The sequence below is a fragment of the Chanodichthys erythropterus genome, chromosome 3, assembly GCF_024489055.1.
Source record: "Chanodichthys erythropterus isolate Z2021 chromosome 3, ASM2448905v1, whole genome shotgun sequence".
Lineage (NCBI taxonomy): Eukaryota > Metazoa > Chordata > Actinopteri > Cypriniformes > Xenocyprididae > Chanodichthys > Chanodichthys erythropterus.
Window position 1 is genome coordinate 63,209,446 of NC_090223.1, and position 26,151 is coordinate 63,235,596.

Here is a 26,151-nt window from a genome sequence, read left to right on the forward strand (position 1 = left end):
ACGCCTTCAGCTCAAGATTTTAGAGCTCACCTCCATGCTCCATTAAGTCTTCCTTTTCAAGCTCCAGAGGCTGATCTAAGCATGAGGCCACCGCTGTTGACAAACACAGCCGCAGCCACTGCTTCTTGTAATCCACTCCTGCAAAACAAATCACCATACTCTCTCTTCACAGCATCAGCGATGCCCGTCCCACCGAATGCGGTCGCCTCGGAGCCCCCCCCCCAGTGGCTCAAAACATCTGAGCGCAGATCCTGGCAGGTGCGGGCGTAGATTTATCATCTCTTCTCTCTCTAATACTGGCTCCAGATTCTAACCGTCAAATAGACTGCGGCGATTTCTCAGTCACCCTATAAAACTCAAATCCACATTCATCTCGTCTGCTTTCTTTTTCTGAGTTTTCTATTGCTTTTTCCCGTTTTACTGAAATAATCTTTTCAGCTTTCCCCCATAGGCGGCGCAAACTAAATGATTATCTGGCAATCATAGCTGAGCTGGCACTGTCCTATGGAGGCGGGCACTTCTACACCTACCACAAACGCACGTTTTCTGCTAAATGTGCTGTGCGAGTCGCCCAGTGGAATCAGTGCCCTTACTGGGGTGCACTTGATGCCGATCTCCACAGCAGGGTGTTTCTAGGCTGCAGAAACATTTCGTGTGCCATATGCAGGTCAGTGGCACATTCTACCATGACGTGCCAACAGATTAACCCTTCCATCCCCCCCTGCCCGGATTCAACCCAAGTCAAATCCACCAGCTATGTGCCAAGACAAGCAACCTTCGCTAACGAAGATGTGAGAAGAGCCCATCCTCTCACAGACAGCAGGCAGCCCTGTAACAGTTTCAACACTGCGGGCTGCTTCAGACAGCGCTGCAGATATTTACATATCTGCAACTTTTGCGGCGGCGCTCATGCCCGTCACGTATGTCCGGTGTCTAAATCACTTAATAAAAAACAGAAAAATTATTTATCGACTCCTGTGAACATTTCTCGTCTATTGAATTGGCTCACCACCCGGATGCCGAATTTACTAATTATCTGCTGTCTGGTCTCGAACACGGCTTTAAACCCGGCGTGGAATGCCCGCTCACTCAATCTATCATTTGTAATAATCTTCAATCCGCACTCGCAGAACCAGAAGTAGTAAATGATCTGATCAAAAAAGAAGTCGAGTCAGGTTTCATGATCGGCCCGTTCGACAACCCCGCTTTCGAAATATTTCGAATCAGCCCCATTGGAGTGGCTACGAGGAAATTCTCCAGTAAAAAGCGTCTTATAATCGAACTCGCACAATATATCAGCCCCGCACAATTCCTCGTTACCAAGCATCAATAGCTTGATCCCTCTCGACGAATTCTCTCTAAAATACCATGACATAGATCAAGCAATCGAGATGATTAAAATCGCAGGTCGAGGCTCTTGGCTTGCAAAAATCGAAAATCACCTCTGCTTTCAAAGTGATGCCTATTAACCCTGATTTTTGGCACCTGTTCGGGGTACGCTGGCACGGGAAATTCTACTTTGCCGTTCGTTTAACATTCGGTTGCAAAAGCAGCCCCAAGATTTTTGATATGCTTTCAGAAGCCGTTTGCTGGATTTTGTCCAACAATTACGCGATTCCTCCCCTCATTCACTTGCTAGATGATTTTCTAGTCATTTCGCCACCCAACGCCATTCCATCCGCTCCAGCTCGGAATCCCTATCGCCCAGGAAAAAACCATGGGTCCCGCCACATCCATCGAGTTCCTTGGCATTAATTTAGATTCTGAGAAATTCCAGGCTTCCTTGCCAAAAGAAAAAATCGATAGAATAATCCTCGTCTCGTCAACCCTCCTGCATGACTCCAATTGCTCCAAACGCGAACTCCTATCCCTTCTCGGACACTTAAATTTCGCAATGCGCATCATTCCACAGGGCCGCTCTTTCATTTTGCATCTCCTCTCACTTGCGTCTTCGGTTCACGCGCTAGAGGACCTCATTTCCGTGGCTCAGGCATGCCGCGGCGAACTCCGGTTATGGATATCATTTTTAAATCAGTGGAACGGCCTAACCTTTTTCTATAACAGTCTCGTTTCTTCCCCCGTCGATATCCAACTGTTCACAGACGCAGCCCCATCAATTGGTTTCAGGGGATTTTATCAAGGTCGCTGGTTCGCATCACCATGGCCACCGCAGCTACAAGACTTTTCACAGTCTTCAGCTCTATTCGAGCTTTACCCTCTCGTAGTCGCAGCTTTTCTGTGGGGGAAAGAATGGTCTGCTAGTAGCATATTGGTGCACTGCGACAACGAGTCAACGGTCCAGTGCATTAATAAAGGCCGTTCCCATTCACCTGCTCTGATATCCATGCTGAGATGTCTGACTTGGATTTCAGCATGTGACCAATTTATCATAAGTGCTAAACACGTTCCTGGGTCTCAAAACGAGATTGCTGACTCTCTGTCTCGTTTTCTTTTTCAGAAATTCAGGATGCTGGCTCCAGAAGCAGACCAATTCCCAACTCCCGTACCTCCTTATTCAGATCTGATATTCCCGTAAACCACCCATTAAAACCCTTTCTCGATGCATCGCTCGACGCCATCCTGCAGGCTGTTTCCCCCAGAACCATCCAATCCTACGTAACAGCATGGAGATGTTTCAAAGCTTTCCATTGCACATATAACTTGCAGTTCCCTGATTTTTCTCTCCTTTCAATAGCCTCATTCATCTCCTATCTCAACAGCGTTAAGGGCCTCCAAGTCGGGTCCATCAAAGGCTATCTGAGCGGCGTCCAATTTTTCCATAAACTGATTTATGCCGCCCCCTCCGCAGAAATAAATAACTCTCAAACCTCTCTCCTAATCAAAGGGATCCAACGATCCCAGCCCTCCCGCCCTGATTCCAGACAACCTATAATGCTGGACATCCTCACCAAATGTATCCATACCCTTCGCACAAGTTATCAGCCCCTTAACTCCCTGAGGTCTGAAAACGCGCCGGTGCGGTTTGAAGGGTTTTTTTCACATTGCAGCAAAACAGACTTAAAATACTCTGTCATTTTTTGTCATAGAGACATAAGTAATACATCAATTGAAACTATAGAATATCTCCTTTTATTTGTATACACTCAGAGTAAAAACAAAATGTTGTGCTTTTTGTAAAATAAAGAAAACTAACATGATGCGTGATCTCTTGTCTCCCTCTGAACGAAGTCCAATCTGATAGTTCTCAGAAAATGAACTGAAACTTAGTGAATACTACTGACAAAAAAAATTACACGTATGTCTAAAGAAACGTTAAAATGTCAGGTTTTTAATCGTGTAAGTCAAATCGAAAACAAACCTTCTGTGTTTATGTAATCTGTATGAAAAGAGAGCCATGTCAGAAGTCTGTGATTCAGCTCATTACCCACTAATGCGGCCACGCCCACGGAGCCAGCGCTATTCGTGTATTTATTGTCTTGAAAAGTGTTTATCTGGATGTAAAAGCCATGGTTAGCGACCTCTGGAAGACATGCAGTTAGTTCCTGTTTTCTTTTCTTCTATAGATGAATTTTAGATGAGTTTTTGTTTCTTTAGCGCCCTCCGGCTGCAGTATGAATTGAAAAACACCATTCATGGAATAGCCTCTTCTTCTTTAGATGAATTTGTGGACTAAAAATGCACAGAGAGCGCCCTCCGGCTGCAGTATGAATTGAAAACACCAGCGCTCATAGTGATTACAATGAATATTAAATAAATATAACTTCTCTGTATAGAAAATTGACAAACATATGAGAATCCAATATTTCTCCAAATGTGCATGCTTTTAAACTAAAAGCCTATATTCAGACTCTTTGCATCACATAAATGCATTATATTTTAAAGTATAATATAAAACCATTATTTTATATTGTAATAATATTTTTCTGTATGTTTCACCATGATGAGCTTGAGACATCACAGAAGTTTTTTTTTCACAGCCTACCTGACTCATTAATATGCAAGTCATTTCAGGTCATTACTATGCGATTCTTTTGTCTTCTCAGGTGAGAATGCCCCATTATTCATGGTGATTCACGCCTCCACGCATACTGTGTTTCTTGGCAAAAAGTGTCATACAAAAACTAAATCAATATATTGTTATAAATGAAAGAGTAGTCAGCATAATTTTTTACATAATTTTGAAGCAAAAACTCTACTCTACAACCTCCAATACCTAAAGTATTGTAAACACACATTTAATATACTTTTATTGGCCTTATTTCAGTGACTTAAGTTTTTTGTTTTTTCAATAACCACGCATAAATGTTATTCCTTCAAAAACACAAACATGTACATACATGTTCCTCACATATTATGGTAGCCTAGTTTGTGCTGAATACAGTGTAATGACACTTGTGTCATTAATATGTTTATGAACAACTGAAAAAAGCACAAATGTCAGGGCATGTCAAAACTTCTCCAGGCCCCAAATCAGCCTCAGACGCCAGAGGGTTAATACCGCCCGCATCCTCGACGGCATGTTCATTCTCGCCTTTTTTGGCTTTCTCAGATGCTCTGAAATTGCAATCACCTCAAAGTTCGATCCGAAAGTCCACCCCACCATTTCAGACCTTTCAGTAATTGACAGCGAAACAATCTCCTACTTGATTAAGCAAAGCAAAACGGACCAAGCTAAAAAAGGCCATTATATATACATTTTCAACCTCTCATCTCCAATCCAACCATACCAAACCGTCTTAGCATATCTGAAGATCAGAAATGCCCAGGCTAAATCTCCTCTCCTCCCCTCTTTTCATCGATGCTTCCAACAAACCTGCTACACGCATCTGGTTTCAAAAACACCTCAAATCAGTTCTCCAGCAATCCGGCATCTCAGCACACAATTTTTCCAGTCATTCATTCCGCATTGGGGCAGCAACATCAGCAGTCCAAAAAGGCCTCTCCCAGCAGCAAATCCAAGCTCTAGGAAGATGGTCCTCAGATGCTTTCCATAGCTACATCAGGACCAACCGTTTCCATATCAGAAAAGCCCACCAAACCCTTATCGGTTGATAACCTTAATAGAGGGGAGAAAAAAATGCTTTACACATCGGATGCTGCAAGAGCCCTCCTGCTAAGTTTCCAACTCTTCCCTTCCTCTGTCTGGCGAGGCTTACCCGTCTGATGCTGTGAGTATTGATTTCCCATCGGTCGCAGCAAGAGCCCTCCCAGTCAGCTTTTATCCTTTTATCCTTTCTCTGACGGGCAAGGCTTACCCGTCTGACACAGTGAGTCTTGATCTCCTGTCTGACGCAGTGAGAGCCCTCCCGATCAGCTTCCTTGTCGATATCCTTCTTCGTCCGGCGAGGCTTACCCATCGGTCACCACGAGCATTGGTCTCCTGGAGCCTTGGTCTCCCTTCGGACGCAGCGAGAGCCTCCCGGTCGATCTACAATGCTTAACTTCTGCCTGTCTGTTAGCGAGGCTTACCCGTCCGATGTTATGAGCATTGGTCTCCTGGAGCCTTGGTCTCCCATTGGACGCCACGAGAGCCTCCCGGTCAGTGCTCATTCTCTCCTTGTCCAGCGAGGCTTACCTGTCCGAGGCCCTGAGCATTGGTCTCCCGTCGGATGCCGCGAGAGCCTCCCGATCGAACCTCTGCACTTTATTTTCCGCCTGTTTGCTAGCGAAGCCATGCCATGAGCATTGGTCTCCTGGAGCCTTGGTCTCCCATCAGACGCTGCAAGAGCTCTCCTGGCTGGGCATTCCATTCCATCCACCACACTATCGACCAACATTTTTCGATTGGTCGGTCAGTCCGAAACTTCGGTCGGTAGGGCTCACCCATTCGACGCCGTGAGCCTTGGTCTCCCGTCGGACGTAACCAGAGGCAACACGGACCCCCCTGGTTGGACGGTTTAAATCATACTGCTCCTCATTTACCGGCCGGTAGGGCTTTACACATCTGATACAACAAGCATCGGTCTTCTGGAGCCTTGGTCTCCTATCAGATGTTGCGAGAGCCCTCCCGATCGGTCGTTTCAAATTTCAGCTACTCATCGTTTGTCAGGCTAGTAGGGCCCGTCCGCCCGGTACAGTGATACGCTCCCGTCAGTGGCAACACGGGCCCTACTGGTCAAACGACCAGGCTTCTTGAAATGCCAGTCCGCCAATTCTCTGCGTCTTTTGGGGTCTTTAGTCTGGCGGCTGTCCTTTTGCTCTCTTGCTTTTGGGGGGGAGTACTCTGGGTTCGGGCCAAAATTCCGAGCTCGGAGCCCTCCCCCGGGACAGCACGCCAAATACGCATTACTCTCTCTATCTAATCATATGTATATGTGAACTCGTGAAATGATGTTTTATTAACAAAATTCGGGAGGAGCAGGTGCAGATTATTAGACTAATTATCACAGGTGGAAAGCATTCAGCTAATCAACCAATGGAGGTATATATACTGCAGACTTACCTCCGTTCGATTGACAGTTTATCAGCATCCCTCCACCACCCCATCTCCTCACTTCTAAATTCCATCTCTCATAACCACATCCGGGGGGAGTACTCTGGGTTCGGGCCAAAATTCCGAGCTCGGAGCCCTCCCCCTGGACAGCACGCCAAATACGCATTACTCTCTCTATCTAATCATATGTATATGTGAACTCGTGAAATATAGGTCCTTGAAAGTGCTTGAATTAAATTTGAAATAAATTTTGTTTAGAATGGTGTTATTTCAAAAATTGGCCAGGGCTGGTTCTCAGCCCCCCACCCCAGTGCCTTTCTTCCCAGAGGTGCATGAAGAACTCACTAGCTTGTGGACGGCACCTTTTACTGCCAGAAACCGAGTCAGTGGGTCCTCCTCCCTCACCACCCTTGATGGCGGAGCGGCGAAAGGATATACGCGCATACCCCCTGTGGAACGGGCCGTTGCTATGCAACTGTGCCCTAACTCCACTTGGTGGGGGGAGCCTGTGGCCAAAACTGTCAAAATACATAATGTTTTGAATTGTACAACTAATGTTCTTTATGTATTATAACAAATGCCTGCAGAGGGCGCCAGCCACCTGACGATTGTTTTTACACTGTACACAGCGCAATCTAATCCTTGTTTAATATTGTCTTACGACAGAAACTACAACCACTGTAATTTCTTGAACAAGAACATGTGGACTTAAACAAGGGCTTAAACTTTTATTCTGAAATCATGACGAGCAGTTAACCAAGTAGAAACATGCTGTATAATGTATTCTCCTGCTTTTGTTAAGGATTATAGATGGCTTACCTTACAAATCTGATTAAATGTTGCACACTGCGTTTCCAGATGAACGTTAAAAGCAATCCAAACTCAAAGCATATGCAAAGATGGAGTATAAGACGTGAATTTAATTGAGGAACCGTTACAGCCCTACCTTCAACCATTCGCTCATTCTCAAAAGTCAACTATGTGTCTTTCCTCTCAGTAGAACTCTCAGTAGAAATCTTCTCATCATTTCTTACATTCTCAGTATTAATCACTTGATCTTCATGTGGTTTCGCTTGCACTTCAGTTTTGATTTCACGTTTCAAATACTTGTCACTAATTGTTCATCTAGTTGTTCATCCTTGAGAAAAACCACCACTGCTTTGTTCATTCAGGACACAGAAACAATATTCTCATGTCCCACACATTCAGCCACCTCCAACAGCACATCTTACACAGACTCTCCAGGATTCATGACACACCTGATGCCATGATGGAGTGGCAGAGATGACGCCTCAAACTCACATGTGACACCATCTCAGTGTGTGTGTGTGTGTGTGTATGTGTGAGTGTGAGAGAGAGTGTGTGTTTGTAGACCTACACTTTCGTAGTACTGCTGTCATCATGACCTCTCCTCCATGATCCACACTATAAACACACAAACACATATTAATGTAGATCTGCATCATTCACACACACGTTCAGTTTGTCATTATTACTGTTTGACATACTTGAGTATCTGCAGTTTACAGTTTGGATCCTCCAGTTTGTGTTTGAGCAGCTGCACTCCTGATTGTCCTAGGTGATTGTAGCTCAGATCCAGCTCTCTCAGGTGTGAGGGGTTTGAACTCAGAGCTGAAGACACATAACCACAGCCTTCTTCTGTCACCATACAGCCAGACAACCTACAGACACACAACAGATCATCTACAGACACACAACAGTCAGATCATCTACAGACACACAACAGTCAGATCATCTACAGACACACAACAGTCAGATCATCTACAGACACACAACAGTCAGATCATCTACAGACACACAACAGTCAGATCATCTACAGACACACAACAGTCAGATCATCTACAGACACACAACAGTCAGATCATCTACAGACACACAACAGTCAGATCATCTACAGACACACACAGTCAGATCATCTACAGACACACAACAGTCAGATCATCTACAGACACACAACAGTCAGATCATCTACAGACACACAACAGTCAGATCATCTACAGACACACAACAGTCAGATCATCTACAGACACACAACAGTCAGATCATCTACAGACACACAACAGTCAGATCATCTACAGACACACACAGTCAGATCATCTACAGACACACAACAGTCAGATCATCTACAGACACACAACAGTCAGATCATCTACAGACACACAACAGTCAGATCATCTACAGACACACACAGTCAGATCATCTACAGACACACACAGTCAGATCATCTACAGACACACACAGTCAGATAATCTACAGACACACAACAGTCAGATCAACTACAGACACACAGTGAGATCATCTACAGACACAAACTGTCAGATCATCTACAGACACAAACTGTCAGATCATCTACAGATACACACAGGCGGACCATGTTGAAAATCCTTATGAGACTGTTGAATTCGCTGAAGCCCCGCCCACTTTGACAGCTGCAGCCAGTTGTGACCTGTTGTGCAGTATCCTAAGAGTCATTTACATGGTCCTTTGAGCCGAAGCTGAGTGTTCCAATGGACCAAGATCAATCAATCATCCAATGCTATGTATCATCTTGTCGACAGTCTTCAAGACAGACCAAGCCTCCAGTCTATCTTGAGGATTATGAGAGGACACTTCCTAGTTTGAAGCCTTCTTGTACCAGTCCTTCACTTTCCTCAACCCCAATCTAGAGCAGTACCTGATCTATTGCAGAGAGTTATACTGAACCTTGTGACTCTCTCTTACAAGAGATGAAGGAGCTTGTTATGGAATTGGGCCAAAGTGTGAAGCAAATAAATAGTAAAGTTAATTGTATGTGCTCTTCAATGATCATATGGTCCTGTTGAACTTGATGGTAATTCCATTAGGAGAGAGTTGTATGTATTTTGTGATGCCTCTGAACAAGCTTATGGGTCAGTAGCCTACCTGAGGATTGTAAACCATGAGAGTGAAGTTCTAGTCTCCTTTGTAATGGCACGATCAAGAGTTGCCCCTCTTAAGTCAAATTCCATACCTCATCTTGAATTGTGTGCAGCTCTCACCGGGGTTCAGTAAGCAAATTTGTTGCAGAGGGAACTTGACCTGCTTTTTCAGCAAACAAAACTGGTCTGATTCAATGACTGTCCTCAACTGGACTCATTCTGATTAGGGATGTCGACTTATACAAATTTCCATTATCGATCTCTGTTTAAATTAACGAACTATAACACTGCAATATGCGTCTACTGTAGTGGCATATAAGCAACATCATGACAGGGTGTGCAAATGCTGCTCAAAACGCCATGTTCCTCAACAAAGAATGACAAGGGATTTTAATCTAAATAAAGGGCTAGTAGGATTGTAAAATGAGTCGATGTGATTAATCATTTATTAAATTAATTATTTAAAAATAAAATAACTACTAATACAACATGTCAACAACGCCGCCTCAGGTGCATGCTTGTCAGAATGTGTACTTGTGTGAATGTGCTCTTCCTGGAACAACGCAGTTAAAAAAGGCATCTAAACCCAATGAATTCACAATGATTTATTGAAAAAGTTTTCTCACTGATGTTATGTAATATGACAGTCCCAATCATAGTCTTTATTACATTACAGTACATTGCTATTTGAGCTACACGCACTGAAGCTGATCAAGGCATGTGTTAATTCTTAACCAAATGCATCCTATATGAGATAAATCAGATCTCTAGCTGTAAAGTGATCCCAAACATAACTCCAGCGCACTCGCTTCTTTTTCCCCATGTCTGCTTTACATGTTTTGTATTTGAGCATGAACATGCTTAATCAGCGATCGATTAGTTTCATCGATTAAATTATTGACAATTAATCAATCGTCGATTAATCGTCAACATCCCTAATTCTGATACCTGTCGCTACAGTATTTGTTGCTAATCACATTACTGAAATCCTAGAACAGGGGTCCCCAAAAGTCCTGGAGGGCCACTGTCCCCACAGTTTGGGGTTGGAGCTAAACTCTGCAGGACAGTGGCCCTCAAGGACCGAGATTGGAGACTCTTGTCCTAGAGCACTCTACTCCTGAACAATGGCACTATGTTGACACGAACAGCAATCCAGCTGATGACAACACCAGAGGAAAGAGCCTTACTGATCTAGTCAAGCTTAACCATTGGAGTCAAGGCCCTTCTTTCCTTAATTCTGACCAAGATCAGTGGCCAAGATTCCCTGACAGGATTGAGGATTCAATTGATGCTGCAGAGCTTAGCTGTAAGCTGTAAGCTATGCTGAAGAGAACTTTAAATTTTCAGCAATATAAATCATGTAATGAGCTCACTCTTCTCTTGACAAGACTCAGATTCAACTTCTCCTCTTGAACAGGCCCAAAGAAAGGATTTTGAAAGGAGTGGGAGTGTTTTTCTCCCTCTAAAAGTCTTTTGTTTTGTTTTTGTTTTTTCATCTAGTAGTCAACTGTATAACATTTCATCTGAGTTTGATCTCCTCAAGACCACTTTTCAAGTGTCAAACCACTAGTTGTGTATATGTAGAACTGCTGACTAGTGTTGATGCTGACAGTTTCTTGATGGCACTACGTCACTTTGTAGCTCATTGAGGACAACCTTATGAACTGATCAGCGATCAAGGAACTAATTTTCAAGGGGTGAAAGTGAGCTGAAAAGTGCCTTTGTCCAGCTAAATCCAGTCTTACAGGAAAAGTTGTGGAATCATCCAATCAAATTCACCTACAATCCCCCTTATTAAGGGTGGGAATCTTTAGGCACCTCACGATCTGAACCGATTCCAATTCTGGGAGTCACAATCCGATTCCCAAACGATTCTTGATCCACTTTTTTTCTTATTAGTTCGTTTCGTAAACTTATTTTTTTTATTTAATACATAGTCTATGTAATTATAAGAGCTTTTTAAATAATTACTAGCTTAAAAAATAATGAATAAAATTGTATGTTAAGATTTTTAAATATAGGCTATAAACAGCTTCAAAACATAAAAGCAAGTAGGCTAGTCTATATAATAATTAAGAGAGGAACAATGAAACATTACAAGAAAAAAAAAAAAAAATGCTTTCAGTATTTAAGAGTATCTGAACAATTTCCATTCAAAAGCTGTTAGGGATTTTTCTCTTTCTCATCTGTACTGCTGTTTGATCATTACTGACGTCATCATAGACAGAGGAAGAAAAAGCTGCATTCATAATAATGCACAGATCTCTCTTGAAATATAAGATGTTTTGTCCTGTCTGTTTAATCCCTTAAGATATCTAACTGACTGTGTTTACATTAATTTCAAGTCATAAAAGCATTTTGAGATGCAAGTAGGCTACATTTGAACACTTAAACGGAGTCGCACACAGCCACTTGTGTGAACGCCCTTCACAAAGCACACATGGAAATTAAAAGCAGGCTTCTGTCAGTGAGTTTCAAATTTATAAAATATAAGCCCATAGCACTCTAAACAACTGAAGTTAAAATTAAGCTCAGAATCGATTCTGAAATTCTCAGAATTGATCCAGAATCGTTGAAGAGAGAATCGTGATGCATCCATTTTTTTTCTCCCACCCCTACTCCATATGCTCCACATTTTGGAGGAATATGGGAGAGGGAAATTCGATCTATCAAGGCTGCACTTCGAGCTACTTTAGGAAGTTGTAACAGAAGATGTTCTAACAACTGTATTTGGCAAAGTTGAAGAAATATTGAATTCTAAACCTTTAGGATATGTCTCTTCTAGTGTGCATGATTTGGATCCTACTACTCCCAAATTGCTCAATTTTACCCAATTTGCTGACACACACACACACACAGATCATCTACAGACACTCATTAACATTGTGGCCGTCTGACTGTACTTTATCCATTATATGTTCTTAAATACCTCAGGATCTGCAGCTGACAGTTTGGACTCTTCAGTCCATCAGAAATGAAGTTGACACCAGAGTCCTGTAGGTCATTGTTACTCAGATCCAGCTCTCTCAGAACAGAGTTTGAGGATTGTAGAGCTGATGACAAACTGTCACAATGCTGAGCAGTGAGATTACAGCCAGCAAGACTGAAAGAGAGACGAAAACAAACACATCAACAGATGGATCGTCTACAGACACACATGAACATTGTGACTGTCTGACTGTACTTTATCCATTATATGTTCTTAAATACCTCAGGATCTGCAGCTGACATTTTGGACTCTTCAGTCCCTCAGAAATGAAGTTGACACCAGAGTCCTGTAGGTCATTGTTACTCAGATCCATCTCTCTCAGGACAGAGTTTGAGGATTGTAGAGCTGATGACAAACTGTCACAACACTGAGCAGTGAGATTACAGCCAGCAAGACTGAAAGAGAGACGAAAACAAACACATCAACAGACTGATCATCTACAGACACACATGAACATTGTGACCGTCTGACTGTACTTTATCCATTATATGTTCTTAAATACCTCAGGATCTGCAGCTGACAGTTTGGACTCTTCAGTCCATCAGAAATGAAGTTGACACCAGAGCCCTGCAGTTTATTGTTACTCAGATCCAGCTCTCTCAGGACAGAGTTGGAGGATTGTAGAGCTGAAGACACAATTTCACAATGCTGATCTGAGAGATTACAGCCAGAAAATCTGGAAGAGATGAAATATTAAATAACTAAATAAAACAATAAAGTCATGTAGAGTGGGTTTCCAGTTGTCTGCCCTCAGGAACGTAGGATGACATGATCTGAACACTGAATCACAATACAATGAGCTCCTGAGAGTGCAATAATCACTTAATTATTCAGATTAATATCTGAAATCAGATGACCTCCTGGCTGTTTCTTCAGATAATGAATATTTAAAGTTTTGCTAAATGTAATAAAGTTTTCTGAGGGTATAAAATCTAAAAGTTTTGAGTAACTCTCCAGACAGCTGTGCATTTATTGCAGTTTTACCTTTTTTTTTTTTTTTTTTTTTTTTTACTGGATTAAATCCTTATTGGTAAATTGTTAATTTGATACATATTTTTATTTCCCACTATTTGGTGGTTTAGTTGTATTATTTGAGTCAATGGTGTTCACAGTAACTTGCTTTGCTTTATTTTGTTTTATTAACTTTATTTAACATCAGTCATTCAGGTGACATGTTGAATAAATGCTTGATCGGTAGTTTAAGATTTACAGTGATGAAGAGACAGAGATTAATACACTGAGTCATGTATGTGGAAATCAAATCCTTTAAAATTACGTTAATGAAATAAAAGAGCTCTTAATGAGTGCATGTTAGGGGTTGCACCGACTAATCGACTTCAATGCTCTGCCATGACGCTTTAAGCATGACAAGCTGGTCATGGCCTATAGAGGGCGCAACAGGATCAGAAATCTGTGAAGTCCACATTTATGCTCTGTATCAAACAGTTAATGACAAATGAATGCAATCTCCAAGAGCGCTCCACAAGACATGATTGATTATACCATCTGGATTCTCAATATTGATCGGATGAATGTAGAATTAACTCTGTCACTAATGTGTTCATATAAATGTAATCTTTACTGTGTACTTTATCTGTATCTGATTTAGAAAGAGCAGAAATCTGTGAGAAATATAACAACCCAAAGACAAACAAACTGTTGTGAACATGGTGTATGGCACATCACTCCAAAAAAATGAATGGATTTACTTAAAGGGTTAGTTCACCCAAAAATGAAAATGATGTCATTAATGACTCACCCTCATGTCGTTCCAAACCCATAAGACCTCCGCTCATCTTCGGAACACAGTTTAAGATATTTTAGATTTAGTCCGAGAGCTTTCTGTCCCTCCATTGAAAATGTTTGTACGGTATACTGTCCATGTCCAGAGAGATAATAAAAACATCATCAAAGTAGTCCATGTGACATCAGTGGGTAAGTTAGAAGTTTTTGAAGCATCAAAAATACATTTTGGTCCAAAAATAACAAAAAACTACGACTTTATTCAGCATTGTATTTTCTTCCGGGTCTGCTGTTCATCCGGGTTCACGACTCCGCAGTGACGCTGCTGACGTAAGATGCTGCTGACGTGTTATCTGGTGCGCCAGAGTTTCGTTTACAGTCTGAGGGAGATGCACGCTGTATTCAAGCTATTCTACATTGTTTGTATTTTGGTATTGCTATTGCTATTTTTTAAAATGGTGCATAAGTGTTCATGTCGCAGATGTCCTAATCGCCAAAAACAACAACGTAAAAGTGCATTACCAACGCCGACAGATCAAAGGATTCAGTGGAATCAATTCAATGGAATCAATTCAATGGAATTAATTCAATGGAAAGGATTCCGGAAGAGAATACAATGCTGAATAAAGTCATAGTTTTTGTTATTTTTGGACCAAAATGTATTTTCGATACTTCAAAAACTTCTAACTAACCCACTGATGTCACATGGACTACTTTGATGATGTTTTTATTACCTTTCTGGACATGAACAGTATACCATACAAACACTTTCAATGGAGGGACAGAAAGCTCTCAGACTAAATCTAAAATATCTTAAACTGTGTTCGGAGGTCTTATGGGTTTGGAACGACATGAGGGTGAGCCATTAATGACATAATTTTCATTTTTGGGTGAACTAACCCTTTAATGTTGGATGTACTTAAAAAAGAAGTATCAAGTGGTTCCACACAACTATATTGAGTAATTTGTACAAATAACAATTTAGTTGTATGAACAAAACAAATTCAAATAAAGCTGACAAAATCAGATGAGCCCACATGATCTTTTAATTTTTTGCACATAGTATACTATCATTAGTATGATATATAGGGAGTTTGGTCGGTTAACCCTCTGGAGTCTGAGGCTGATTTGGGGCCTGGAGAAGTTTTGACATGCCCTGACATTTGTGCTTTTTTCAGTTGTTCATAAACATATTAATGGAAAAAGTGTCAGTACACTGTATTTAGCACAAACTAGGCTACAATAATATGTGAGGAACATGTATGTACATGTTTGTGTTTTTGAAGGAATAACGTTTATGCGTGGTTATTGAAAAAACAAAAAACTTAAGTCACTGAAATAAGGCCAAAAAAAGTATAGTAAATCTGTGTTTATAATACTTTAGGGTATTGGAGGTTGTAAACTAGAGTTTTTGCTTCAAAATTATGTAAAAATTATGCTGCCTACTCCTTCATATAAAACAATTTATTCATTTAGTTTTTGTAAGACACTTTTTGCCAAGAAACACAGTATGCGTGGAGGCGTGAATCACCACTGAAAATGGGCCATTCTCACCTGAGAAGACAAAAGAATTGGATAGTAATGAGCTGAAATGACTTGCATATTAATGAGGCATTTCAGTCAGGTAGGCTGTGAAAAAAACCTTCAGTGATGTCTCAAGCTCATCATGATATATGAAACATACAGAAAAATATTATTACAATATAAAGTAATGGTTTTATATTATACTTTAAAATATAATGTATTTCTGTGATGCAAAGAGTCTGAATATAGGCTTTTAGTTTAAAAGCATGCACATTTGGAGAAATATTGGATTCTCATATGCTTATGTCAATTTTCTATACAGAGGAGTTATATTAATTTAATATTCATTGTCTTTACTATGAGCGCTGGTGTTTTCAATTCATCCTTGAAGTCGGAGGGCGCTCTGGGCATTTTTAGTCCACAAATTCATCTAAAAGAAGAAGAGGATATTCCATGAATGGAGTTTCCAATACATACAGCAGCCGGAGGGCGCTAAAGAAACAAAAACTCATCTAAAATTCATCTATAGAAGAAAAGAAAACAGGAACTAACTGCATGTCTTCTAGAGATCGCTAACCATGACTTTTACATCCAGATAAACACTTTTCAAGACAATAAATACACGATTGAGACGATGTATGCATGTATTGCCTCTGAATTTGCGTCTGAATAGTGCTGGCTCCGTGGGCGTGGCCGCATTAGCGGATAATGAGCTGAATCACAGACTTCTGACATGGCTCTCTTTTCATACAGATTACATAAACACAGAAGGTTTGTTTTCGATTTGACTTACATGATTTAAAACCTGACATCTTAACGTTTTTTTAGACATAAGTTAAATATTTCTGTGATTAGTATTCACTAAGTTACAGTTCATTTTCTGAGAACTATCAGATTGGACTTCGTTCAGAGGCAGACGAGAGATCACGCATTATGTTAGTTTTCTTTATTTTACAAAAATCACAACATTGTGTTTTTACTCTGAGTGTATACAAATAAAAGAAGATATTCTATAGTTTCAATTGATATATTACTTATGTCTCTCTGACAAAAAATGGAGTATTTTAAGTCTGTTTTGCTGCAATGTGAAAAAAACCCTGCAAAACGCGCCGGCGCGTTTTCAGACCTCAGAGTGTTAAAATCACTGTCTTAGTACATTAAGCCACGTTAAACCTTTTCTTATAACGGTTTTCTGAATGAATGTGTTAATTAATAAAATGCTAAATTAATTTCTTAAAGGTGCCCTAGAATGCTTTTTCAAAAGATGTAATATAAGTCTAAGGTGTCCCCTGAATGTGTCTGTGAAGTTTCAGCTCAAAATACCCCATATATTTTTTTAGAAAGACAATTTACAAATATCACTAAAAATATCATGATATCATGGATTATGTCAGTTATTATTGCTCCATCTGCCATTTTTCGCTATTGTCCTTGCTTGCTTGCCTGCATAACGTCTGATGATTCAGCTGTGCACAGGTCCAGACGTTAATACTGCCTCCCCTTGTGTAATGCATTGAACATGGGCTGGCATATGCAAATATTGGGGGTGTACATATTAATGATCCCGACTGTTACGTAACAGTCAGTGTTATGTTGAGATTCACCTGTTCTTCGGAGGTCTTTTAAACAAATGAGATTTATATAAGAAAGAGGAAACAATGGAGTCTGAGACTCACTGTATGTCATTTCCATGTACCGAACTCTTGTTATTTAACTATGCCAAGAAAAATTGAATTTTCAATTCTATGGCACCTTTAATGTGTTACTAAATACTCTCCAGACTAACAACATACTCTATTGCAGTAGATGTAGGAATTCATGGGAAATACGAGTTTGCTGTCATTTGTCTTTGCGTCATTACGTCACGTCAGTAAACAGAAAGGAGTCCTGGCTAGTAGGCTATATGGCGTGTGCGGTGGATACTCCTGTAGCGCATCATTTGTAGCCTCTTCTTGCAGCAGCTGGAATGGATTAAAACTTGGGATGGTGGCTTGAAATCCAGAAAGTTCAAAACACTGACAACTGTGGTAAAAAGCAAAAGACTTCAGACTGCGGATAGCCAGTAAAAAAGAGAAAGCAACCGGACTCGTGCAAAAAAAAAGAATAAATGTCGGCAGGGCTTTTGAACAAAGGGAGATGGCTATTTTTCTGCTGGACAGGTTAAGACATTTCAAAGTTCAATGGGTAATAAGGTAGCACACGTTCTCGCTTCATCCATAGTTATGAATAACAATAATACTAACTACATACACAATCACGCAAATGTTTTTAACATTAACAATTCCAGAACAAAGTATAATGATTTGCACCATTGGCAGCGATTTATTGTAAATCTTTTTTTGAGTTTGTCAGAACAAAAGTGGATGACGTGTTACTTTTTCAGATGACATTTTCTGGTGAAAGTTCTTATTTTTGGACACGTACAAGACGTTGAATCTGTAATTGCGATGTACAGTGAATATCCACACTGGTGCGTTGCCAATACTCCTGACAGCCCCCCCACACATAGCTGCAGCTGCTCCTCAAAACATTAGATTCATCCGCTGAGGAGCCGTGCCGAAGCACAACCCACGTATAGATGATAATTCCACTAATCACTGCAATTGCAGGTTTCAAACAGAGATGGCGACAAAGAGGCAAAACTCACAGACTGTAGCTTTAAAATCTTTTAAGTGCTTGTTTAAAAGAGCCAAAATTATATTAACATTTACTATTTATTTCACTATTAATCATCATCTATGAACTTACAGCTCTGTGGAAATGAATTTATGTCTGTGAGTGACTGCATTAATATTTAAAGTATAGTTGCACAGATGAGATGTGTGTCAGATTCACTACTCACTGTAAAAGACTAAAAACAGCACTGTCATGGATTTCATAATAACCTATTCTAAAGACCAACACAAGCTCAACTGATGGTCCAGGCAAAACACCGTTGTGCTGCCCCTACTTCACACTCACAATTAAACTCCATCTTTGAGATGCATGTGAAAGACTGGAGGTGTTGTTTATTGGTTTATTAATAAACTTGCACTAAAATAAAAGCATGTACAAGCATGTTTTCAAATTTTGAATCTGCAACATCAAAAAAATCAGCACACAACCACTCCAAACGCAAACGCTGTATTATATAGTAAGAAGAATATCTCCTGGAAGATTCAGGAGAATTTCCGTGGGCCACTGATAAATTGGGTAAGTAGTAGCCTACTTCCACATAAAGACAGTTTTACACTGGACGCACAAAGCACAAATCTCTAGTTCAATAAGAGACACATCGGTAGTAGCGGTGAAGCAACGGTTCTCACTAGATGAATGAGCAGAATATGTAGTGCCTCCCATCCAATAAATCGCAATAATCTTCGTGCTTTGTTACTTTTGATATAAAGCAAAATCTCAGATTTCAAATGACGTCCATCTTATTATGAGATTCAAAAGATAAATACCATTTTGGCGCTGTTTAATGTGGCTGTAGTGCCTCAGTTAAAGAGAAGCATGTGATCATCCTCTCCTCTGCTTTAATACCAGTTACAGCGTGAAATAAACAAGAATGAACATCTGAAGGTATGTTAAAATATACAGTACAACTTACTGAAATCTGTATCATGTGTCGTGTAATCGCTCAATCAGTGTTTCAACCTCGGAAAGACGTCAATAAAACAGCTTGTAAACAATGTCACGTAACGTCACATTTACCTCAGAAAAACATATTCAGTGATCATAAACTCATCAGTCAGCTAGAAAAGTGAACTCTAGAAAGCTACATTCTGATAGATATAGTTAATTATAAATTAATAATTATAATATTTATTATAATTTTTAATGTTCTTCAATATTTAATGCATGTTTGAATAAATCAGTTATGACAGCCGCGATTTAAATGTTTCTATTTAAAAAAAAAAAAAAAAAAAAAAAAATTGGAGTAGAAATATGATTATGTAATTCTAAACTTTACTTAAAATAAAAACATTGAGTGTAATTTAAGAGTTTGTATATAAATAAGTTTATTTAACCTTCAATATTATTATAGTAGTACCAACTGACTCTCATGTGTAGTTTACAGCATTAGTTAATTTGCACTTTGTACTGTAACTGAAATACTACATCCACAATAATCGATATCAAATCAAATCGAAATCATAATCATAAATCATAAAAGAATTGAAAGCATGTGAATAGTAATCGAATTGAAAAGTGAAAATTGTGTCACTAGCCAGCCCTAGTTCTCACACCCAAAATCCCGTCATTTGTATGTGCACAGCTCTTCATTTTAAATATATGGCATGTATAAATATAGGCACATAAAAAGGTGTTCTACGTGACCTCTCCTCCACTTTCTCTCACACACATACAGGCGGAGGGTGAACTCCAAGGTAAAGCTAAGGAGATGCACTTCCCCTTTAAAAACATTAAATACATTTCCTTTAATAGTTTCAATTTACCTGTCGTAGCACACCCTACACAGCCCAGAATAAATACTCCTAATAAATAATCTGTTATTAAAGCATCTACGTTCATAAACCACTGTTAATTTTAACAGAAAAATAAGCATACTGTATAAGGGATAGGGCTGGACGATTATGGCCTAAAATCAAAACCTCGATTAATTGAACATTTTACCTCGATTACGATTAATGAACGATTATTTTGTTTGTTTGGTTTTTTTGACCTCTAACCTTTTTTGCCATATTTACAGTAGCCTACAAACCTTGTCAGTGAACTATGATTGACTATTAAAGGTGGGATATATTTTCCTATTGAAAGAGTGATCTGACATAACAGCTCACTTTCAGCAGTTATTTCATCAATGGTTTGTAACATTTCTTACACATTTCTGCTTGTTGTAAATTAGATAAAGATAAATTAGCACATTACCAGTATGTAATGAGAGCGATTGCGTGTGTGAATTAGTTGTACCGTCTCTCTATTAATTGTGAAGCTATGGGCTGTAAATAGTTCCTTCAAAAGTAGAAAAATATATGCTATAATAAGTTGAGTTTTTAAGCTACTTTAGTGATAAATCACAGGACAGCGCTGACAACTAGTTTCTGCGTTCCTCTCTGTGTGCGCGATCTTCACGTTTTGTGCAGCTACCGTTTGTATGAATGTTCATGCTACAATGCAGCTGTGCTATTGTCTAAACTGGCAAACCGTAATATGCATACAACTGACAAAGTTTAGTGAAGACGCAAGGCTCACCGCTCATGCGCCATCACTATGTGTTGAACCAGCGTTCACCTCAGTGTTGCTTTGTTGACGGGGTGGAGTCACGTGGTTACGCACGCGGTATGTTTTTAAGAGGGAAGTGTTAACAGGATTAAAAAAACAAAATAACCAACATGGGAAAATTACGTTGGTTAGAGGTTCTGAATTTCAGTTTCGATTACTTTTCGATTAATCGTCCAGCCCTAATAAGGGATTTGGCATGGCAGAAAGTGCACAAAGAGCTCCCTCTATAATCACTAAAAAGTTGTCATATTAGCAGTGGTGGACAGTAACGAAGTAAATGTAATTCATTACTGTACTTAAGTAGCTTTTTCGAGTAACGTTATCTGTACTTTACTGAAGTATTTCAATTTGGGAATACTTTTTACTTAAACGTCAACAATACAAATATCTTATTTTTTACTAAACTACATTTTGCGAAATCAGTCGTTCTTTTTTATTTATGAGTGGATAAACAGGTCAAGCATGCGGCAAGCCACCAATCAGGGTCCAGCATGCGCTCTGTTTTGAACTTGGTGTGGTTACTACTTACTTAGTGCGTCAGTGCGTCAATGCAACGGCATAACATTTTGAGAGTGCCATTATCTTCACTCTTCATAAATGATGGAAGAATCACAAACTCCTGACTCTGACGTGCCAGTGCCACAACACCCGTGACCTTAAATTTGTGGGATTTTTTTGAAGTTGTTGAAAAGAAGAGAGAGTCTTTGCCTGCCTTGGGACTTTGAAAATTTCTTCTTACTGGAATTCTCCTTCCAACCTTAAGAACACACGTTGAGGTAAGCCATTTTCATTGGTGATCATTTTTAATTGAGTAATATAACAGTGTTACAATCACAGAAGGGCAGAGACACTGGATACATAAAAGTGTGTGTTAATTTTCACAACCAGATAAAACAACACTTAAGCAGGTGAGTAGATAGAAAGTCTTCAGTGGAATAGAGATAAATGGAATGATAATACTGTCCTTTGTTGTTGCAGATGGAGGAATGGCAACTGGAGGTAAGATTCCAACACAGCTTAAAGCTGAGGGACGTCACACACATCCAACAAGGTATTCACATTGAAGACTGGAGACAAACAGAGTAACAGGAAGGTTTCCCAACAAGGTCATTGAGAAGAGCATACAGGTTAAATGCTAACGTGTCAACAGGCGGATGTTAACGAGACCGGGCAATGAGTATGACTGAGTGAGAGTCTTTTATACAACGAGTGATGAGTGCTGATCAAATGCAGGTGTGTATGATTAGAGTCAGGTGACAAGGTGCACAGTGATAGTGGCTGCGTCCGAAACCCTAGGTAGCTGTCTTGCTGCCTCGCTGTCTTATAAGAGAATGACTTGTACGGCAGCATTTGTGCATGAAGGCACCTCACGAAATTGATTTCGGACAGACTTCTGAGGCAGTGTAACAGTTTAATGATCTACAGCAATATAGCGCGAGCTTTGGTGAGAACTAAACAAATATTTAATTACTACAGTAGTAATTTCTCGATAGAAATGATATCAAAATTGAAATATGTTGGTCAAAATCTTACATTTATACACAAACTGAGCTGCAAATCAAATTTCGGACACCATCTTTATTTTTTCTAGCTCTGCTGTCACAGAATGGAAAGCACAGGATTGTGGGATATCAAAGGCAGCTAAGGATACATCTATGCTTCCTTCAAAAATCGATCTGAGGAAGGTATCTCAGGAAACAGGAAGTGAAGCTAACACTGGATTCGGACATGCCTTGATGCCTTCCTACCTTAAAATGTGTCCTCAGAAGGCAGCATTTTTCAGTTTTCGGACGCAACCATCGAGTCCAAACACGGAAGGGAACTGTGACAAACAGTAGCTCACATCATTGTATTTGTTAGAATTGCTAGAATTGAAAATTGAATTTACCTCATAGTTAAATAATTAGAGTTCTGTACATGGAAATAACATACAGTGAGTCTCAAACTCCATTGTTTCCTCCTTCTTATATAAATCTAATTTGTTTAAAAGACCTCCGGAGAACAGGCGAATCTCAACATGTTTATAGATGCTGCAACATCAGCAACTGTGACGCTCATTAATATGTACGCCCAGGGTTGTGCAAAAATACATCAAAATGTATTTTAAAATAAAATACCAAATACTTTCATTTTAAATGTATCAAAATAAACTACAAAATACAGCAGCCACAGCAAAATATCAAAATCAAAATAAACTACTGTATTTTTGTATTTTGAAAATGCCTTTGAAAATGAAAATGAAATTTCTTCACAAACCTTCCATCAATTGGCCTATTTGATCTATCCCTTCACCATTACACTGACTAACAAACAATGTTTGATAGCAACAGCTTTTCTCTTCCCGATTCATGCAATGAATCTGACATGCAACCAATCCAGAGAAATAAGCTATTTTAAACAAGATACAGGCCATGTCGATGCATCGCCTATCAATGACATTATACCCTCAATTTCCAGTTTTATTTAGTAGAAACCATGGAAACATCAAAGACACTTTATATTCCTCATCTGTCTAATAAAACATATTATATGATTTATTAGACAAATAATGAAATGTTTGGATTCATTCATCAAAAGAAAACAGCACTGCATTACTCTACATATGCTAGACTGAAAATAGCAGAAGCAGTGACTGTAGCATAATAAAATTTCCGCTGCTCTCGAGGCATGTGTCGCACTTGTCTCTCATTAACATTCCAACGCTCCAGCGGTTGTTACTCAGTAACATTAATAATCTCATTTATGAACATGATTTCTGACCAAGTCCTGTCCCGATTGTTTTCCACCGGCTGTAGACGCGAAGACAACACCTTCCATTATTCCACAAAATCAAGGAAAAGCAACTGAATAAGCGACCTCTAGTGGTGAAAATTTACATATTGTGGCTTTAACAGATGAAATATTCACATATTCCTGTGATCTCGCAGATGAAGTTTAGTTTTAAAGTAACCAACAGTATAATATTTGCGAATGACTCATAATTGTATTTCTAATTTAGTTACTTGCTTGGTAACGAAGGGCCTACTTTCCATCAGCAACACTGACTCAATGACAAACAAATAATTCACAAGAAGACAACTGATGGCACCTGTATTAATACCAACTAATATTCTAACTAATTAATCATTTGATTGTTAATCATAAATATAGGGTGCTGCTGCTAGGTATAATAGTTTCAAGAACATTATGTTCATTGGTAAACTATTTAGCCTAAGCTACTAAAACCAACATTTAAACTTAACATCTGTTCTGAACTCAAGTCTGGGCAAACTACTGAGTAAACATTAATCAGAGGCTGGATTTTTATGATGTCATCATGTAGACTTCTTACAAAGTATTTTACAGTATTTTAAAACTACAAAAATACAAAACACTAAAGTATTTTGATACAAAATACAAAGCCATTTTCATCAACCCTCTCAAATTCAAATTACAAAATACTATTTTGTATTTGAAATACGTATTTACGTATTTGAAATACATGTATCATAAATACTGCCCATCCCTGTGTACGCCCCCAATTTTTGCATATGCCAGCCCATGTTCAAGGCATTAGACAAGCCAGTATTAACCTCTGGAGCAGCACACAGACTTTATGCAGGTAAGCAAGCAAGGACAATAGTGAAAAATGGCAGATGGAACAATAATAACTGACATGATCCATGATATCATGATCTGATCTGATTATCTGGCTGATACAGCAGCCAGAAAAATGGAGCGCAGCTGGACGAAAACAAAACTAGAAGTATTTCACATTTTGTGGAGAGAGAGAGAATGATTGAGTACAGAAAGGCCTTAAAAACTGCTAGATCTGCCTATTTTTCAAAACTTTTAGAAGAAAATAAACACAACCCTAGGTATTTATTTGATACAGTGGCTAAATTAACAAGAAATAAATCTTCAACTTCTGATGTCTCCAAAGTGCACAGCAGTAATGACTTTATGAACTTCTTTACTTGCAAGATTGATAATATTATAGAAAAAATTATAACCATGCCATTGTCTACTGCAGTATCGTGTCAGACAGTGTATTGTAGTGTCCCTGAGGAAAAATTCAATTCATTTACTGCTTTAGGAGAGGAAGAATTGTCTAAACTTGTTAAATCATCAAAATCATCCACATGTATGTTAGACCCTATACCGACTAAGCTATTGAAAGAGATGCTTCCAGAAGTCATAGATCCTCTTCTTAATATTGTTAATTCATCTTGATCACTGGGATACGTACCAAAAACTTTTAAGCTGGCTATTATTAAACCTCTTATTAAAAAACCACAACTTGATCCTAGAGAATTAGTCAATTATAGGCCGATCTCAAATCCCACTTTTCTGTCAAAAATACTAGAAAAGGCAGTTTCATCACAACTATGTTCCTTTTTAGAAAGAAAAAGGAATACCAATCTTTCATTTGAAGGCCATGTTTCTAACATCTGTAAAACCACATTCTTCCATCTTAAAAATATATCCAAACTATGACATATGCTCTCAATGAAAAATGCAGAACAGTTAGTTCATGCGTTCATGACCTCAAGGCTAGATTACTGTAACGCTCTACTGGGTGGTTGTTCTGCTCGCTATAAACTACAGCTCGTACAAAATGCAGCAGCTAGAGTTCTTACTAGAACTAGGAAGTATGACCATATTAGCCCAGTTCTGTCAACACTGCATTGGCTTCCTGTTAAACATCGTATAGATTTTAAAATCTTGTTAATTACTTACAAAGCACTAAATGGTTTAGCTCCCCAGTATCTAAGTGAGCTCTTAATGCATTATAGTCCTTCACGTTTATTGCGATCTCAGAATTCAGGCCAGCTGATAATACCTAGAATATCAAAATCAACCGCAGGTGGTAGATCCTTCTCCTATTTGGTACCTAAACTCTGGAACAATCTTCCTAGCATTGTTCGGGAAGCAGTCACACTCTGTCAGTTTAAATCTAGACTAAAAACACATCTCTTTAACCTGGCATACACATGACACATTATCAATTTATATTTTCAAATCTGTTAAAGGATTATTAGGCTGCATAATTTAGGTCAGCCGGAACCTATAACACCAGATGTACTCGTTACATCAGAAGAAGAATGGCATCTATGCTAATATTAGTCTTTCTGTTTATCCCGAGGTTTACCTTAGTCAACCGGATCCAGGTGAGACAGAGGACCGGCGCCATGACACGACCACAACTCAGCCCTGAAGTATCAGCAGAGATCGAGTCAACTAGATCATCCATTGTGAAGGCCTCGTCAACACGACAGTGGCACAGTTCCTCAACAAACCATCCATACCGGTGTGATGAATACGATCCTCAACTGGACAGAACTGAAATAAATACTTTGATTGTTGCAATTCCATCA

At 39.4% G+C, this 26,151-nt stretch overlaps 2 protein-coding genes across 2 annotated transcripts in view; both read right to left on the minus strand.

Moving 5' to 3' along the window:
* The window catches only part of LOC137005697 (gastrula zinc finger protein XlCGF57.1-like), a 661,382-nt gene that overhangs the window by 251,505 nt on the left and 383,726 nt on the right, over positions 1-26,151 (minus strand). The gene's annotated exons all lie outside the window — the stretch shown is intronic.
* The window catches only part of LOC137006071 (NACHT, LRR and PYD domains-containing protein 3-like), a 60,242-nt gene that overhangs the window by 4,999 nt on the left and 29,092 nt on the right, over positions 1-26,151 (minus strand). The window contains exons 5-9 of the mRNA XM_067366493.1: positions 12,804-12,977; positions 12,523-12,696; positions 12,242-12,415; positions 7,903-8,076; positions 7,773-7,819 (exon numbers count right to left, since the gene is read on the minus strand). Coding sequence (XP_067222594.1) covers positions 7,773-7,819; positions 7,903-8,076; positions 12,242-12,415; positions 12,523-12,696; positions 12,804-12,977 — 743 coding nt within the window. The remainder of the gene's footprint in view (positions 1-7,772; positions 7,820-7,902; positions 8,077-12,241; positions 12,416-12,522; positions 12,697-12,803; positions 12,978-26,151) is intronic.